The sequence below is a fragment of the Prinia subflava genome, chromosome 1 (assembly GCF_021018805.1).
Source record: "Prinia subflava isolate CZ2003 ecotype Zambia chromosome 1, Cam_Psub_1.2, whole genome shotgun sequence".
Lineage (NCBI taxonomy): Eukaryota > Metazoa > Chordata > Aves > Passeriformes > Cisticolidae > Prinia > Prinia subflava.
Window position 1 is genome coordinate 123,163,866 of NC_086247.1, and position 18,049 is coordinate 123,181,914.

General features: G+C 38.0%; 1 protein-coding gene across 1 annotated transcript in view; it reads left to right on the top strand.

Annotated features, from left to right (window-relative positions):
• The window catches only part of MACC1 (MET transcriptional regulator MACC1), a 37,434-nt gene extending 27,426 nt beyond the window's left edge, over positions 1-10,008 (top strand). Inside the window, exon 5 of the mRNA XM_063411038.1 lies at positions 4,987-10,008. Coding sequence (XP_063267108.1) covers positions 4,987-5,199 — 213 coding nt within the window. The 3' untranslated portion in view covers positions 5,200-10,008. The remainder of the gene's footprint in view (positions 1-4,986) is intronic.
• Positions 10,009-18,049: the final 8,041 nt, after the last annotated feature.

Genomic DNA, 18,049 nt, shown 5'->3' on the forward strand with positions numbered 1-18,049 from the left:
ACAGAAGTTTGAGCTCTGTATAAAAGTCAGTTTATCCTCTCAGATGTATTTTAGTGCATACACGTCTAAGGAGACATTTAGGTGCCTAATGAGATCTCTAGTGCCATTGGAGGTGACCAGAGATACTCCTGCATTGATGTAATGTCAGATGTGCCACACGGCTTGGGGTGGACCCTTGCCCACCCTGCTGAGCTGAGGGCCAGCCTCTGCCCCTGGCACACCTTTGCCTGCTTACTTCCTGCCCTTCTCTCCTCTAACACCAAGGCATGCAGTAGGTCCATTCTTTCCCACAGAGTTATGTGCCAATGACTTTTAGGTTCCAGACTGGTTTTTACTCTGAAAATCCCTTTTTTATGATCATTGCTGAACAATTTTTCTGACTCAAGAGCTTACATTCAGTCTTGACTCTTCTCCTTTTAACTGTCTGAATCCAGTGAATCTGTCATCTCATTTTCATCTGCTTGATAATTATCAAGATATGTCTGCTCTAATCATGAACTACTACCTTTTATTCCTTTTGAAAGCTCTGCCATCCCTCCACAATCAATATTTGATCAAAATTTTTCATGTTTACTCCTGTGCTTCTGCACTTTTCAACAAAATTTTCTCCATAATTGTTGTTTGCAATCACTGTTTCCTTCTCAGATCCAGTTTTTCTCTTTGAGCTATTTTGTGTATTTTTTTTCTCTTCTGGGTACTTAAGTCTTCCTCCAATTTTTTTCTCATAAAATTATCAACTTTTCCAATCCCACGTCTACTCTCTTGTTTTTTCTATTTTACTGTTAGGCAGTGGCTTGTCTGATTTCCTACACTTTTGCTCTAGTTACTAATCTTTCTGTGTTTGGCTAACAAACCCTCAGCTTTCTACAGAAGGAATTACTGACATGAACAACATTCAACCCTGCTGGTCTCTATGTTATTTGGGAATGTTTCCCCTTTGCTAATAGACAGTAGAACTAAAACAATCTTACAACTTTTTTTTCCAGCACCATACCTATTTTTTTTTGTCTATGAAGAAAATTTATAAATAAACATTTACTTTGCTTTAAATGGGTTTTGATTTTCCATGAAGCCTATCTTCTACCTCATACATCCTACTCATTTATTTTCAAGAGTTTTTTGCCTTATTTTTATGGCAAACCACCCAGAAAATTCTCTGCCTTTCAGTGACAATGTCTGCTTACAAAACACAGTGCAGTCAAATTCATCATAATTAAAACTCCATAATAGAGTACACTATTTTTTCAGAGAATATTCAACAAGCAATCAAAGATCAGAATTTTTCTGTATTTCTGTGTCATTTCTCAAGGGTTATATTGGGCCTATGGAGGATTTCTTGGTTCTGAGTGAGCTTTCAGGTTGTGCTTGTCCATATGGGTGTGAGTTCAAAGCACAAGGTTTCTAGCACTGATGTCTCATGTGATCATTCAGTACCCTCAGTGTCCTCTGAATCTAACCTAAATTTCAGTACTTTCTAGTAAATATCAGTGCTTTCTTCTGACCTCTAAAATTTTCTGTTGATAGTAGTTGTTTGCCTTGAAACCTAGCAAAGTTGGGGGAGATTCATAAGTTTTGACTACTTATTGAGGATTATATGAAAATATTAACTAGTTCATTCCCCACCAAGGATTGTTCCATCATCAGGAGGATTGATTGATTGAAAAATGTTTCTGCTTTAAACTACATATTTTTCTTGGTGGGAGAAATCTTCTTGCAGATGATCACAGAGGCAACTTGAGGTACATACAAATGGTGCGTAGATTATGAAGCATTTTTCGTCAGTAAACTCCAAATCCCTTTGCAGTGGATGTAGGTATCATTATTGTGTACTCAGCAGGGAGAGTGGGAAAGAGGGAAAACTCATGCACACAGCTGAGATGAGACTTAACCAGGATACTGCAGTGATCGAATATTTTGCCTGAGATTCTGCTTTGATACAATTCAGGAATTTTGAATGTAATTCAGTTCACCGATTTCATTAGAGTATGTGGATGTGGAGAAAAATCTGCTTTCGAATAACTTCCATGTTTGCAGTACTAATTTAATGTGATCAGAGTGTACATTATGGCTGAATTAATTATAATTAGTGGTAACCAGTTTGTAGAGTTTTTGATCCCTACATTCTCCTTTTTCTTTTCTTTCTTTCTTTTTCTTTCTTTCTTTCTTTCTTTCTTTCTTTCTTTCTTTCTTTCTTTCTTTCTTTCTTTCTTTCTTTCTTTCTTTCTTTCTTTCTTTCTTTCTTTCTGTCTGTCTTTCTGTTTTTCTGTCTGTCTTTCTGTTTTTCTGTCTTTCTTTTCTTTTGTCTTAGATTTAAAAAATATAAATCAATTGTGATAGATTAGAGGAAACCAAAGTCTGCATTTAAGGATATTTCGGGCAATTGTCTTATTAAAATGTCAGATTGACCTTCAGCATAAGTCAAAGCATAACATCTTTTCATATTCATTGTCTTTTCACATTCTAGTGAAGACAGAAGACTGTACCCTCATTCTTTAAATATCTTGGTCTAACAAGAATGTAAGAAAAGAAAGACACCCAGAAAAAGAATTGCCAGTAACAAAATTTCAGGAGATACCAGCTTGTCTTGTAGCAAATCCAGCTTCTCGCGATGGCTACTTTGGCTATCAAGCTAAAAATAGGAATACAAAAACTTTCTAGTCCCAGCATAAGTACAACAGTGGTGACCTGCTTCAGTTTGTTAAAATATGCCATAATATCTAATATTTACAGTAGTACATTTTAAAAACATTTTCAACTTAGCCTCTCTAAAAAAAAATCTGAAAAAAGTCATTAATCTCCTTCTTTCTACCTACCACCAATGTACTTTTCTCCTTCCATAACCTTATGGCTATGGCTTAAGATAGACTTGCTTAAAGGAAAAAGTAGGCACTATTCATTTGGGTAAATGATGATACCTTTCTTTCCTGTAGACCTAAAATGAGAAAATTCACTGAAAGCATAGGCAGTTTTTATTACTGAAACTCAAAGTAGAAACTAGATTAATCAGACTGTGAGACAGTAAGTTTAGACTAGACTAGAGCAATCAGACTGTGGGGCTGTAAGTTTAATGGTTTTTTTCCATTTGGGTATGGCAGCAGAAGTTGCAGGAAATGTTTACAGAAACAATCACAGAATCATTCTTGGGTAAGCTGAAAGATCTTAGCCTCAAAATATGGAGAAAAGTTCAAAACCATGAGCAAAGAAATTCTCCTCCTACTCAATTCCCCCAGGGATCAAGTAAATAAAGCTTAAATCAAGGAAGTAAAGCTTTATGTTGTGTACTGTTTATAAATTAATAAGATAATATTGAGGAAATAACCAATTTCCTTCAGAATTATCCTTCACAACCATAAAATAGAAACTGGGATTTTTGATAAAAGATGAAAAGGTGCTAAAAATCCTCAACTTCCTGATCACTTTTATGTACACATATATATATATAAATGTGCAGTTATCAATCCATATACATTTATTACTATTCATAACTATGTTCCTATTAAAACAGTGAATGACAGAACCTTTTAGGAGATTCATGGGTTTCTTTGCGGATTTGTGCATCATCCCTGCAACTGTTAAGTCAATTGCTGTTTGCAAAACCTTTATTGCCAATGAGGAGAGGGAAACCAGAATTCTAATTGCCCAAGTAACATTTGGAAAAGCAGTAGCTAGGAAAATAGTTATTTTGTTTGTTATCTGAGCAAATTTAGCTAGGACTTTGAAAGACAGAAGTCCAGCTTGGTATCTGAATCATGCTGCTATAACTTAATTAATGTCGTTAGACCAATGACAAATTACCTCTGCTAAGGATCTGCTCCATTTGTTTGGCATAAACCAAATAAATTGTAGTTTGAAAAACAAAAAAAACCTCTGGTAGCCTGTCTTTTAATTTCCTTTGTTTCTTGCAGAAAAAAAATTATGTCCCAATTAAAAAAAAGTTATAAAAGCTTTCGACTTGCCTGTTTTATAGTGTTTTGGTGCTTCCCCCCTTTTTAAAATAGATTTTATTGCTAAATCATATTAGAATCATAGAATCGTTAAGGCTGAAAAAGACCTTTGAGATCAGCTAGTCAGATTATCTAGATCAACCCTTAGCCCAGCACTTACAAGTCCACCACTATACCATGTCCTTAAGACCTACGTGTCTTTTAAATACCTAAATAAATAGGAAGTGACACAACCACTTCCCTGGGCAGCCTGTTCCAATATTCCTGATCTACTTTTCAGTGAAGATTTTTTTCCTAATATCCAGCCTAAATTAATTAAAGGGACTTCATTCTGCTCCCCATCCTTGTTTCCCAGCTCAGTGAGATGGATACCCACAGAGCAGCTGGTCTGGGTATTTAAGCCTGAGGCAAGGAAGGCATTAAATCCCTCAACCTTTCCCTCATACTTTGTCACAATACTACTCCCTGTATCCAATAAAGGTTGGAGATTCTCCTTAGCCCCCTTGGTGATGCTGACCTCCTTCTAGAAGATTATTTTATTGTCTTTTACTATAGTAGCCAGATTAAGTTTCTGCTGCTGTTGTCAGAAAACTTTCCTGACAGATATAAAGTGTGTTTAAAATTTCCAGGCTGAGTAGAGGGACAGAGCATATTGATTAATGGGGCAGTAACCATCAACCAAATAGGGAAACTGTTGCTGATTTTATGCATTGCAAAAGATGAAAAGTATTTTCCTTCCAGTCTTGTTCTTTGACTCATAGTTTCAGACAAGGATGTATTTTGACTTGATGATAATCATCTGGATGAAGAATTTATCTATTATTTACCTCTCTGAGAATCTGAGAGTTTCATAGAAATAATGTAAAATAAGATTAATGGAGTTTTTATACCAATATAGCTCCTTCTATAAAGCATTTCAGCATGCCTAGTGATGAAACACTTATTTTGTCTTTTCTACGACTTTTCAACTATTTAGCTATATTTTTCTCAATAATTAAATTTCTGCCACCAAATCTTTCTTTTTTTTTCCCCTTATTTTCAGATGATGTGGAAACCTGCATATGACTTTCTCTACACGTGGGCTGCCCATTATGGAGATGGTTACAGGGACGTCTTACAAGACCTGCAATCAGCCTTGGATAAAATGAAAAACCCAGTAACAAAAGAGTGGCGAGAGTTAACTGGAGCTCTGATTCTTGTGAATTGCATGGAGGTGTTAAGAGCAAGTGCTTTCTCCAAAATGGAGGAAGAGTAGATGGCCAAAATATGTTTTTGGAAACTCTGTTAGGAAATACACCCCTCTGTAGAGTTTATTTGTGTACATTTATGTTTCATTGATACTTGTAGAGCATGACAGAATGAAGTTTGTTTTAACTGAGCTGATGTGAGCTGTAACCATAGCCCTATGGTTCTCTACTACAGGTTGTCAGAGAGTGCTAGTGGCTTCAGAGTAAATAAGAAAAGAATGGGGAATTAAACTAATGAGGTCAATAAAAATTAATTGTATTCTATAGGATATTTTCTAAAAGGAGCTATTTCTGATTGCACTGACTTCTAGGCAGAGATCAGTTTTAAAAACAGAACTATTCATGGATGAGTTCAGCATGTGAAGTCTAGGTTTACATTGTTTTCAGTGAAGTATTAAAATCTAAATATTTAATACATTTAATATTTGGTGCTCAAACCCTCTACTCTAATTCAGTGGGTGCAGGTTAGCCTACAAAACAACCCTTAAGATTCTTTCATCCTCATCTGGGACAACACTTATCTAATTGTCTCACAACACAGGAATTCAACTGTTCCTGGAAAAATAGGTGTGTTCTGCACACATGCAAAAAATACGTGTGTGCTGCACTTTTCCAAGACAGCTCCTGGTGTCTATTTTAAAGACTGGAAGAGAGACAGAAGATAAAATCTCAAAAGTGTTTGGGTTTGATTTATTATTTGTTGATGTAACTTTACACGGTTTTGTCTCTTTTTGTATTTTTGTTTGTTTATATTTCTTACTACATTCTGCTGCAATTTTTTACTACATTCTGCTGAATAGAAATTCCAGAAAATTCCAGAAGCCTTCTTTATGTACACTGTCCATCCCTCTAATCATTTGTGTAGCCCTTCTCTGTTGCTTTTAAATAAGTATATAGGGAAAGAAGACTTTGTAGGTACAAGGGTTGGAAACAATTCATACCCACAACTGTCGATTGTTTTCTTCTACCTCACTGGATATAGGAGATGGCTATTATTTTCTCAAAAGTTAACAGTGGGGTGATTTTTAAATTAATTTATTTATGGAGGAATTGATTATAAGCAGTCACATGTTCTAAAAAGAACCCTGCTTTGATGCTATCAGTGAAAGTTTTTCAGCTACTGAGTGGCTTATTAAAATACAGGCTGAATAATAGTTACAGGCTGACTAATATTTTAACTTAATTTTTAAACATATTAAATATATTTTTAGTTAAGTGGTAGACCAGAAAGCTAAATCTCTTTTGAGCTCCTTTGATCAACATTCATTCAGAAACATCAGCAAATACTCGTGACAACCAGTTGAAAAGAAAATTGGCATTCTGCCATCACTTGTGGTTGACAAGACAAAGCCAAATTCTTTCAGGAGTACCACAAAACAGCACTTTGGTCCAGGAACTGTTCTTCCCCTGTTGTCTTAGTTCATTTCTACTATGGGAGGCTTTGTGATTCTAAGATAAAACTATATTTAGACATTTTTCTTCCCCTCTCCTTTCCTCTAACTTTTTTCTTTTCTGCTTTCGTTAAGCTTTCCCGTAGTACCATAACTCAGGAAGGAGGCTGAGGAAGGAGCACTTGCCCAAGTAATAGGTAAATTCATTCACCAGAAAGTCCTCTGGCATCAGGGTGTTGACTGAATTAGCATTCATGCAAGTTATCTGGATTCAGAGGACTTGCCCTTGATCTGCAAGACAATGAGGAATTCAGCCCACATAGCACTGTCTGCTATTGCTGATCAAGGGGAGATGGGGAAAAAGAGCCAGATTATCAAAGCTCCCTGTTGTTTCAGGTGCCAGCACTGATTTTATAGCTTTTCCCACACAGTTTTAAGAAGAGCTGTAAAGAAAATACAAATTTCTCCTGTGATGTGCACTTCAGTGCAGAGACAGTTTATCCTTCCTTCTGCAGGTAGTGAAGGCCCCCAAAAGGCGAGAAAGTAGGTTGTCCTACTCTTTCGTGTTGCTAGGTAAGGAAAAGATATAAAATATATGAATAGATGTCTTTAAAGGTAAAATGACACATGCAAATATTAAAATATAAAAACATTAAAAACTACTACAAACTCCCTGAGAATTTTTTTTAGGTTTCCCAGACTTCTTCTGCTTTCACCTTAGACCCTGGTCATAGCAGACTGTGAAACCTGAACAGGATTTTGTAGTGGTGTAAGAGGTCACACACCAGATTGACCTAAAACCTAAGGGAAATATATTTTTTGCTTCCTCAGAACTGAAATACCAGAGATCACAAGGCAAATCTTTCAGCTTCACTGGGCTGTCTTACTGTCTGCTTTTCATGCATCCCAGCAGGCCATGCTCCTTTGCTTAAAGCCCTGTAAAGTCAATTTTTAAATCTTTTTTTGCATTTTTCCCCTTTTGTTAACCTAGCTGCAGCAGCTAAGCAACTCAGCTTACATCTGTTTCTGAAGATGAATCTGTGCTTCCATTCTTTTTTGCACACCCTAATTTCCTATCTTTAGTAAATGTGTATTTACTTTCTTTTTCTACAGGACATGTAGTAATTTCTTTATTCAGTCCTGTTTTTTTCTCTTATGAATACTAGTCAAAAGAGTGGAAAAAGCTACCAGAAGCACCAATTCCTAATGGTACAAGTCTACTGAATATCAAATATAAAGGACAAACTTCCCAAAGTCTTTGAAGCTGAAGAAAAATCCATCCTAAGAAGGTAGTCAGTGGTCATGGTCTCAGGAAGAGAAGGGCCCAGGGATCAGAGGCTGTTGCCTGTAACTCTCATGGCCAGGCCCTTTCTCTGCTCTGAAAGTTTTTTCTGTCTTGAACAAGAGTTGAATTTGGCCCAGCAAGTTTAGCAAATATTGACTCAGTGAGTCAGTGTTCTCCTTAGCTTGCAGAATTATGCAACTGGTCCTTCAAGTATATTTCTTTAAAAGGAAATTTATATCTGCCTGTAGCTGTGCTGTGTTCCAGGGCCTTTGACTGCTGGTTTTGATTCCTAATAGCCCTCCCATTTTTGCTGTAAGCTTCTGCTCATATGAATGCAATGTGCATTCGTGCAATATTCTGTTTACTTTAGCAGCCCACACTGGATATATTTTTTTTAAAAAAAGGTATTAAACCCCCATATTTTATTTAGTGGTCTAGTATTCAAAACCACAAAATGCCAGCTCAGAGTGAAAGCAGCTGCACTCAACAGCAACACACAGCTTGGAGCACATGGCTTAGGTAAACATGCTCTGTTCTTGACCTTTTCTCTTTTCCTCCCACCCTGTCAAGAGAACAGCTTTCCCATGAGTCTGCACACATACTTTCTTGGGTTTCTTCAAAATGAGATGAGATTAACAGCTCCTTGGGAGGAGACAAGGAAAAATACCAGCCGCTGGTCCTTGCCTTAAATGACCCTCAGTTTCCAGGTTTCCCAATTTCTTTGTATAGAAAACAGCTGCGTCAGCCAGTTCCATTGCCCTTTGAAGTTGTAGGCAGAAACCCCCCTCACCTTCCTCCACCCTGCTATCCTCTGACAAGGTGTTTCTTAAGCAAATGAGCAAACTAAATTTGTGAGTGCATCTGTTGCTTTACAATTGCACCTACCTATGGAATCTGGAATCATGGTTACCTTGGTTGAGTCAGCCCCTGAGTGGGGCAGACACCTTCCACGGTGGGTAGGGTCAAGGAAAACCTGTCACTCATACTAAAAATGCTGCTTTTTCAGGGAAGTTGGAAGACATTCATCTTGCAGTGCAGAGGCTTCATGCCATTTAGTGACACAGTGCAGTGACATATATCTGAATTAATAACACTCAGGACCAGAGAGAAAAGGCAAAATATTTCCACACAGAAGTTCCAGCCCTCCAGTTGTGTTTGGGGAAGGGTTCAATTTCTTAGGTTTCACTTGCTTTTTTTGGAAAGTAGAGGTTTAGGGAAGGAAAAGGAAGTTTCTTTTAAAATGTAAGTAAAGGGCAACTCCCCAAACCAGGCTCCAGGCAGCAGGCTGGGTGCCAAAAGCAAGCTACATGTTATGGGTTGTTCTTTGTGGAATTGTCTGTGGAAGAAAATGGGAGGAGGCACCAGCCATCTTTCTTCCTACTGAGAAGAGTGTGGAGAAGCGGGCAAGTGTTCATTAGGTAATTTTTCATAAAAAAGGCTGTTTTTCACAAATCCTTTCTGTAAACCTAAGTTGTTGGGAAAACAAACACTAAGCAGCTCCAAAGGAGCAACTCAGGTTTGTTGAGCTGGCTCTAAAGATCTACCCCTAAAGCGTCTCTGGGCTCAGTAAGTGATCCAGCTGACAATGACCTACTAAATAACAAAAGCAATTGTGTAGAACTGCAGATGGCAATGCTGTATTCCCATCTAAATCCAGAGATCCTGCTTTTTCATCATCTAGCAGCTTGTTCAGCTATGGACAGCTGTACCAAATAGGAATATAAAGCCATGCTGTTGTGTTGTGTTTGTGTCATAGATATGAAGATTTCCTGTGAAAAGATGGGAATAAAATAGAGAGCAAAGGGCTGTATTTCCCACCATGCCTAGGAGCAGAATGTAGCAAATGATATTCTTCACATTAGTGGGAGACACCAACAATTAAATTCTCTGGCAAGGCCCTAGAACAGTTGTAGATATGTAAAGAAAATATTAGTCTAGTGTGAGTGATAACCATTGTTCTTGATAGTTTTGTTGCCAGTAAATATCTACAGACACTATGGGATATTCAAATAACTTGTGATTATTCTTAGTACAAAACCTGCCATTTTCTATTTCTTGCCAAAGTGTATATATATGTATATAATCTATTTTTTTAGCTTACAGTATATATTTTTAAACAAAATAAACAAAATTATATTGTCCACTGGAACCCCTTGTGAATTTTATTTTGGTTTTGTAAGACTAAGAAGAACAGAGGAAGAGGTGAAAGATAACGGTTCTGTAAATACCAGGAAATGAGCAATGTCTTTATACACATATCTCTTCATTTTTAAATCCTGTGAGTTATAAAGATGAATGCACACTCATTTTACTGTGTTAATAAGCAAAAGTAATTTGCTGATATTGCTTCCAGAAACAGACTCATCTCATTTTTGAGAAGAGGGCAGTCTGTGGACATTGCAGTGGAAACCAGGCCTTCTCATGAGAGTATGCTCTTGATTTCTTAATCTTTTTTTGTTGGAGAATCTTGAATGTAAGTTCTAAAAGATAAATTCTCATTTGAAAAGGACATTCAAAACTAACACAAGCTTCTGAACCTTCCATAGAAAGAAATAATGCTGCTGATTAGTTTTTCAATTGAATTTTTATTTCAGTTTTCTCAAATCAAATTCTTATGATTCTTTCAGTATAAGTTTGACAGGAACACAGCCTATATCTTAAATCCTAAATTTATGGTTAGGATTTAAATTAAAACTAAGTATCAGGAGTTACTGTATGAACTGAAAGGTCAATTTACATATCCATTCTAAATTCTATGTTTTAAAATGTAAATGAAGTGGCCTGGCAGGAATAGGGATGGCAGCACAAAATAGTCCCAGGAGAGCAGACAAAGAAAAGTATAGTCAGCTCTACTCCACAACTTCAGAGCCTTAAACAGTATGTTTGTGTTAAATTCAGTACAAGATCTAAAATTCAGCCTTGTCAAATACAATACCCTGGGAACAATGGGAATTCAGAGTGACAAGGGGGAAGTGAATATGCAATGACTGCTCAGTCTGTCTCATAAGAATGAAGTTATCAGGCAATGGGTTTAAAAATAAGCAAAAGTACCCTTTCATACAGTGAGGAATTGGGGAATGTGTTGTCATGGGATATTGCTGAAGACAAAATCATACATAGGTACAAAAGAAAACCAATCATATTTGCAGAGAAAAAAAAGTACTTAGTGGATTTGGTGGTTTGTCTACAGCCACCAGCTTCATATAACCCAGAGCTGGATACTGAAAATGCAGCAGGGAGGACTACTATCCTCCACTTATCCTGTTTCTCACCATTTCCTCTGGGGACTGTGCCTCTGGAGTGGGCAGATGCCTGCTCTCACCCAGCCCTTCCTGCACTCTCATAACCATGAGGCTCACAGGGTCCACACATCCCGGCAGGCTGCTCTCCAGCACCTGCCTCCCCTCTGCCCCAGTCAGGCAACAGCTCCTCAATTTATTTAGCAGCAACCATGGCCCTTCTCCAGCTCTGCGGCCTTGAGCCCAGGAGCAGCTGGACTGAGCTGTGATCCTCTGACCTGCTGCCTCTGGCAATGGGGTCACTGGTAGGGGAGCACAGCTCTCAACTTTAGGCAGAGAGACATCAACCCAGCAGGACTCCTCAGGGCTGGCCCTGCTCCATGAACTTTATTTTCTCTCAGGATCCCACAAAGCCTTATTTTATGCATCCGAGGGAAAATCATGAAATGGAGAAAGGATCAGTGGGGGGAAAGGAGTAGCAGATTTTGAATAAAATTTTAGACAAGAAAGTTAATATCTTAGTTTTATTCACAAGCAGGAAAAGTTATTATTAGAGTCTGGAATGATTACATATAATGCCACCCTCTGTTCTTCATACAGAAGACTCTATTCCTATTAATAAAGGAATTTAAAAATACCAAACAGCCAATGGATGATTTAATAACGCTGCTTATAAAACTAATTGTGTGTAACTGAAAAGCTCTCCCTGGGGTCCCATTTGCAGGGGGGTTAAATAGGATTATCAAATCTTAAAGAATAAAAAAGATAAAAAGCTCCCAAAGCCCTGAAGCCCAGGAAGAAGGAGCTGGGACATTTTGCTGAATAAATTATAGACCTCAGTCATTAGTACCAGGGTATTATCTCATAGGACCAGAAATTTGAATTGGTTCCATATGCTTGCAAGCTTATTTAAAGGTTTTAAGTCAGAAGCTTTATTTTCATACACATAAACAAGTGTCTTTTCACCTGGGAACCTCCAGCCAGCAGGATGACTTCTGTGGCAAGCAATTTACCCTTCATGTCAGGGTATCAACATAACAAACTACTTTAGAAAAACTAAAGGGACCTTATCCTTTCTTCAATTTTTATTTGCCTATAAAGGTCCTATATTGCTCCATAAAAAAAGAAAAAAAAAAAAAAAAAAGGTGGTGTGGCTGTGATGAGGAGAATGGGAGTGATCAGTACAGATCCACATGGAAGCTCGTACAATTTTCTAGCACAGGTCCTGGTTGGAAGTGCTCACATCAGTCCCACGGAGGCACAGACCTCTTTGTAACCCATGCTACAAGCCTGCCTTCCAGTCCTCCTCATGCCCTCAGACCCTCTTGCCCCTCTCCCCAGAGGTGTCCTCTCCTCAGCCTAGCTGGCAGACATTCATCACAGACTCCCACTCCACCTCACCCCTCAGCTGCGCTCCCTCACCCACTGCTCTTGGTCCTGGGAAATGGGATACCCATCTCCTCTGACCCCCAGTCCTCTGAAGGTTCTTCTTTCTCCACAGCTTCTCCTAAGCTGGACCATCACTTGGAACAGCCTTAGCTCCCTAGGCTTTCTACCACCTGTAACACAGTGAGCTTCTCTCCAGCTCTTGCCTGCCCCATGCCCACCCCATCCCAGACAAAAATCTAAACACAGAAATGTGGTAGTTATGTCCTTTAATAGACAGAAACCAAAGATAAAATATGCATTTTGACCCTAGGCTAAAGACAGTTTCTCACAGGTTTCTGGTTACTTGTTATTTTATAAATTTTAATGAATTAAGCAAAGATGTTTAGGAGAAACACAGTAGTTAAGGCCAGTATCTGTGTAAGACAAGGACCTTAACCTCAAATGGCTTTTGCTCTTTTGAAAGGCTTTGGAGATTGGATTGCATAAAGGTAAGCACTGCTGGCACAGAAACTCAGCATGGTAATCGAAGAACAATGTTGATGGACTATTGCGTTTCTACAGAAGTTTGTGTCAGGTTACTTCACCAGAGAGGAAAATATAACAAAATAAAGGATATGGAAGACACAGTCATTAAAACCACTACAAGATATTAACAGCCAATCAACACCAAATATCCCCACACATTTCAAGTCTTCTTCGGTTTATTTTTGCCTACTTTAAGGTATGTCTGAAGAGGAGAGGAGAGGAAGGTAAAAGAGGAAAGAGAAGAAAAAGAGAGGTTATTGTTACTTGAATGGTTACGATTATTAGCTATTTCTGCTACATCAGTGGCTGGTTTGAAGCTGAAGATCTACTGTGCAGTGATCTCACATAATGGAAAGAGAGAAAAAACACAAAGTGAAGCTAGGAAAGCCTTTTCCAAGGATATCTCCAGGACCTTTCTAAACTCTTGCTCAGGCCTTATTCATTAAGCATTGCTACCTTATGTGGATTATCATGAAGCTGTGTATTAAGAAATACTTGTCATTTTGCACAACAAGTTTCACGTGTTCTTCCAGAAGCATTTGTAGGCTATTCAGAATGTGCATGTTTTTGCTGTCCAAACAGACAAATACTCTTCACTCAGCCAACCTGTGGGAATCTTTGCACATCCTATGAATCTCACTACACTGGAGAAAGTACCCTCCACCTGACTGGTGGTCACTCCTGGCAGGGGTCATTGACACATCATCACGTGCAGATGTGGGGTGAAGCTTTAGGAGAGAGGAGCTAGCCTGCACTGCAGCTGTAGGCCAATACCTGTGATGAACTGTAAGATGAGCTATGTAAGAGATGCTCTTATTCATATACTAATGGACATCTGAGACAGAATAGAAACCCTTTTTGTAGAAACCCTGACTGCTGTCATCTTTTATTTCAGCCTTCTCGATGTAAGTGTGGCCAGTAAAAGCTGGGAAATATCTTTAGCAGACAAAGACACTCGTAAAGAATTGCCCCTGTTTCTGTGTAATAGTCAACTGCAAGTAACTCCAGAAATTGTGTAACACCAAATCAGGAACTTTATCTTGAAAAAAGACAACACCTATATAAATAATCTAGACATTTTTTCTATGTAATATCAGGTACATCTCCAGAATGGGCAGCAGTGAGATTTTTGATCACTTTTAATCCATTGAAACATAATTTCATATTTCACTATTCCCAAAGTGAACAGTTTCCTTGTAACTTTATTCTTTCAGATGAACTTTATCTAGCAGACTGCCTCTTTCAAACAAATATCATTGATTATAGGAAAATAACATCCCAGGCTACTTAATCTAAATGTGAATTTGGACCCACCTCCAAGTCTCCAGACAAGGTACTGGCTTTGCATAATATTTTTCCTCTCAAATACAATTATTTTTATCCTCAGAAATACCCATTAAATTAGAATAGTGCTCCTAGGTCTCTCTTTTTCTAATTATGCCAGAAGGGACACATCAAAAGACGTTTACAAGCTAAAGATGGTTTGGATGCCTTTATTATGTGCAGCAATAATAGTTTTCTCTGTACTATGAAAATACCTATATAACAACAGTGGCCTGTATTCTGATGGCTTTATGTCACCAAACATTACAATTTCAGGACTGTAGTCTTGCAAATGCTGACAAATTACCCTGCCAAATCCCACACTATTTCTCTGTACGTACCTATACCATGGATTGTCAGGGATTTTTTCTCCTGTATTTTAGAAAAGGTACTTAAAAATCTAAATTTCCTCTCCCCTCTTTGTCCCTTCTTTTCTGTGCACAAGGATGCAGCACTTGATACATAGTACAAAGCAACTTTTTTGAGGGAGGTACTTATTGAAATTCTGGCAGCACATGACTAAGATTAAAATGAGCACAAAAGTGCTTACACAAATGCTAAGAGGGAGACAGAACAGCACAGAGTAATAGGCAGAAAAATAATTGCTGAGGTTAGTTAGAGAGTTCCTGTATGTTGTTATTAGTTATGGCCCACCTAAATTTTGCAAAACAATTTGACAAAACAAAATGAATGCTGATGTCAGCCATTATCTCAACTCACAGCCTAATAAAAGCCAGTGAACCTTTGTCTTTCTGGAGGTTTTTCTCCTTCCCATGTTTCATTTAGTGGAAAAGCCTCATAGTTTCCATGCATGAATGTAATAATAGAAAAATATGTATTCCTTTTTCTAGCCTTGTTTGGTTCACGTACAGTTCTGGAAAATATTCCCCTGTAACTGGTACTCTCCTCAAAAAAACCCCAATCACTTCTGAGCACAATCCAGTAACCATACTCTAGCTTGCATTATTTTGCCTGTGCTCCTATTTGTAATTAGCTTAGTTAATGAAGGAGAGGATTGTAGGAAAGTTTCTAATTTTTAAGTAACTATAAAATACCTACTGAAATTAAAGTAATGACATCCAAAGTCAGTCTTCAGAATTCTGTCCTTTTTTTTTCCTTATTCTGTTCATTGGGTTCTTAGTTTTGGCTTTTGGTTGGTTTGTTTGGTTCTGCATTGTTTACCAACTGATTTAATTTCACCCACTTCACTGCCATATTAACATCAAGAATCATTAAGAATACTTGAAAGCAATATATAACACTGTAACACGGTCTTTGTGTTTCATTACTCTTCTATTACAGCTAAACCTATTTCAGCCTCTGACACGTCTTGGCTATTGATGTAAACATTGAAAAAGCCTGTGGAGAATTGTAGTCTGATGCTGATAGGACACAGCTGAAGGTCAGGAGATAATTTAGACCAATGTATTTAAAAGATTTTATTACTGTGCTATTTGTAGTAACTGATCCAGAAACAGGCAGAATCAGTACTGTTATGTGAAGCGCTGCATAAAATCAGAGCAAAAAACAGTTGTCAAGATCTCCTTGAAGCAACTACAGAATTCAGCTGTAAAGGGCACAAAGATGCTCTTCATCTATGCTGAAAGGTCACAGATGTCCACTAATTTACAGCTGCCATAGTCCCTTTGATCATGACTGTTATTTTAATACCATTAGCCACCTGATTCTGCAACAGCAGCTTGAGAACCATGGATTTAGTTCTCTTGCAAACAAGGACTTTACACATAAATATTCATAATTGACTGCACAGGATGAGTGAAGGTGATTGACATGAAATAAGGGACTGAAAATCACTTGTTCTAGCAGCTGTACCAGCCACTTCTTGCATTGGCTCCTCCTGTGATGTTTAATAGACAGCAGTCAGTTGGAAATTCAGACTGACCCAAATACCTTGGTTTGAGACTATCAGTGTGTCTGCTCTCATTGTTCACCTGTCCAAACTCACAGAACCGGCAGTAAAAATTATCAGGAATAAAAACATGGCTCTGTCATCTGACTAGGTCAGCTTCCAGAGCTGCCTACTTCACTGACTTCTGCGAGATTCTGCTCCAGAAAAACTGGAGTCCAAATGTGCATCTCACTATCTTGCTGCAACATAAATTGTTTTCATGGTCACCACCTTCTATTGCAAGAAACCATTTTCAGACAGCTGTGGTGCCAGATCTTTAACTGGCCTGAGCAGCTGGAATGGTGCTCTCCCTTTACAGATCCTCTGGGGGCACCCCGGGTACTCCAGCACTGTTATGTAAGGAATGTCCTCCTGCTGTTTTATTACCATGAAGTTTTACTTCATTCAAGGCAATTCAAGGTCAGATTCAAATGAAAGCACACATTCATGTAACTCCAAAGTAGACAACACAATTATACTTATTTATACAAGACAGCTGCAAATTTGGGAAAAAAAATAAAATAAAAAAAAGCAAACCCAGTGTTGTGTTTAACAGCACTTAAGAAATTAGAAATATCACTCTTTCTACACCTTTTATAAATATGGCATGCTGTCACATCCTTCCAAGGTAATGTATGCCCCAAATTCCTGCTGTTGGAGTCAATGATTACACAGATCTCATCAGTGAGAACACTGTGTCAGTGTGAAATGCCGACTTTTACAGACAGTCTCCTCTTCAGTGCCCTTTGAAGGGATTTGGATAGGTTTAGCTTTTTAAAACTCAAGGAGGAGATTTTCAGCTGGTTGGCTAAATGCATTCTCTCTCCTTTGCAGTTCTCTGACAAATATGTGAAATTTACTATCCTGAAAGAAAACCAATCCCATGTTTTCCTAAATTAGTTTTCCACTCATTCAGTATGACTGGACTGGCTAAATTCATTGTCAGAGCATGGCTTGCTGTCTTGTCAAATCCCACCTTGAAACTCTTTCTTGACCTTGATATGTCTTTCCATTCTGAATTAAAATAAGCATGGTTCATTTGGAGACAATGGCAATGAAGAAGAGAAAAAGAAAAGAGACCAGTGTGATCAACACTCTTAAGGATGACTCAGTGCATGCTATATACTGTGGCAGATAATCATAAGCACTCAACTGGAAAATCTCAGCTAAGCACCCTGCTACCATCTCAGGGTTTGAGGTAGCAGTTGTCCAAACAGAGGAAGAGAAGAAATATTTCACCAAGCACGTTTGGTGAGAAATCAGGTAAGAAAATGATTGCACTGAGATGGGAAGGGTAAGGAAGAAGTTACAGCCCCTCTAGAATTGCACTATATATCTGTGGACGATTCATTAATTATCAGAGGCTACCTTCAAAATTTTCCGCTTATACTTTTAGCCTATAAAACTGGTATAAAACTCACATGACTATTAATGATAGCTCAGATGATATGTACAGCATCTGTACATATTAATCCAGCATCACTAATGGAAGAGTACACTTAGTGGGGTTTGGATCCAAAGTTTTTAAACTGACAATAAATATATACAAATTATATAACATAATACGCACACACACATATACAACTTTTAAAATAATTTTTAAAATCTTGTTGGAAGTGTGCTTCAATTACAACAGTGACAAAGAAGAGCCACCCTCTTTGCCATCCAAATGAGAAGCAGGCTCTGAAGCTCTTTGGGAGCTGTGGCAACTGGCATGTGAATTTTACTGCAAAAGCCAGGAAGTGTTTGGAGACACTTTTTAAATGGCTTCATGGTTTTGCCAAGCTGTTTTTATAT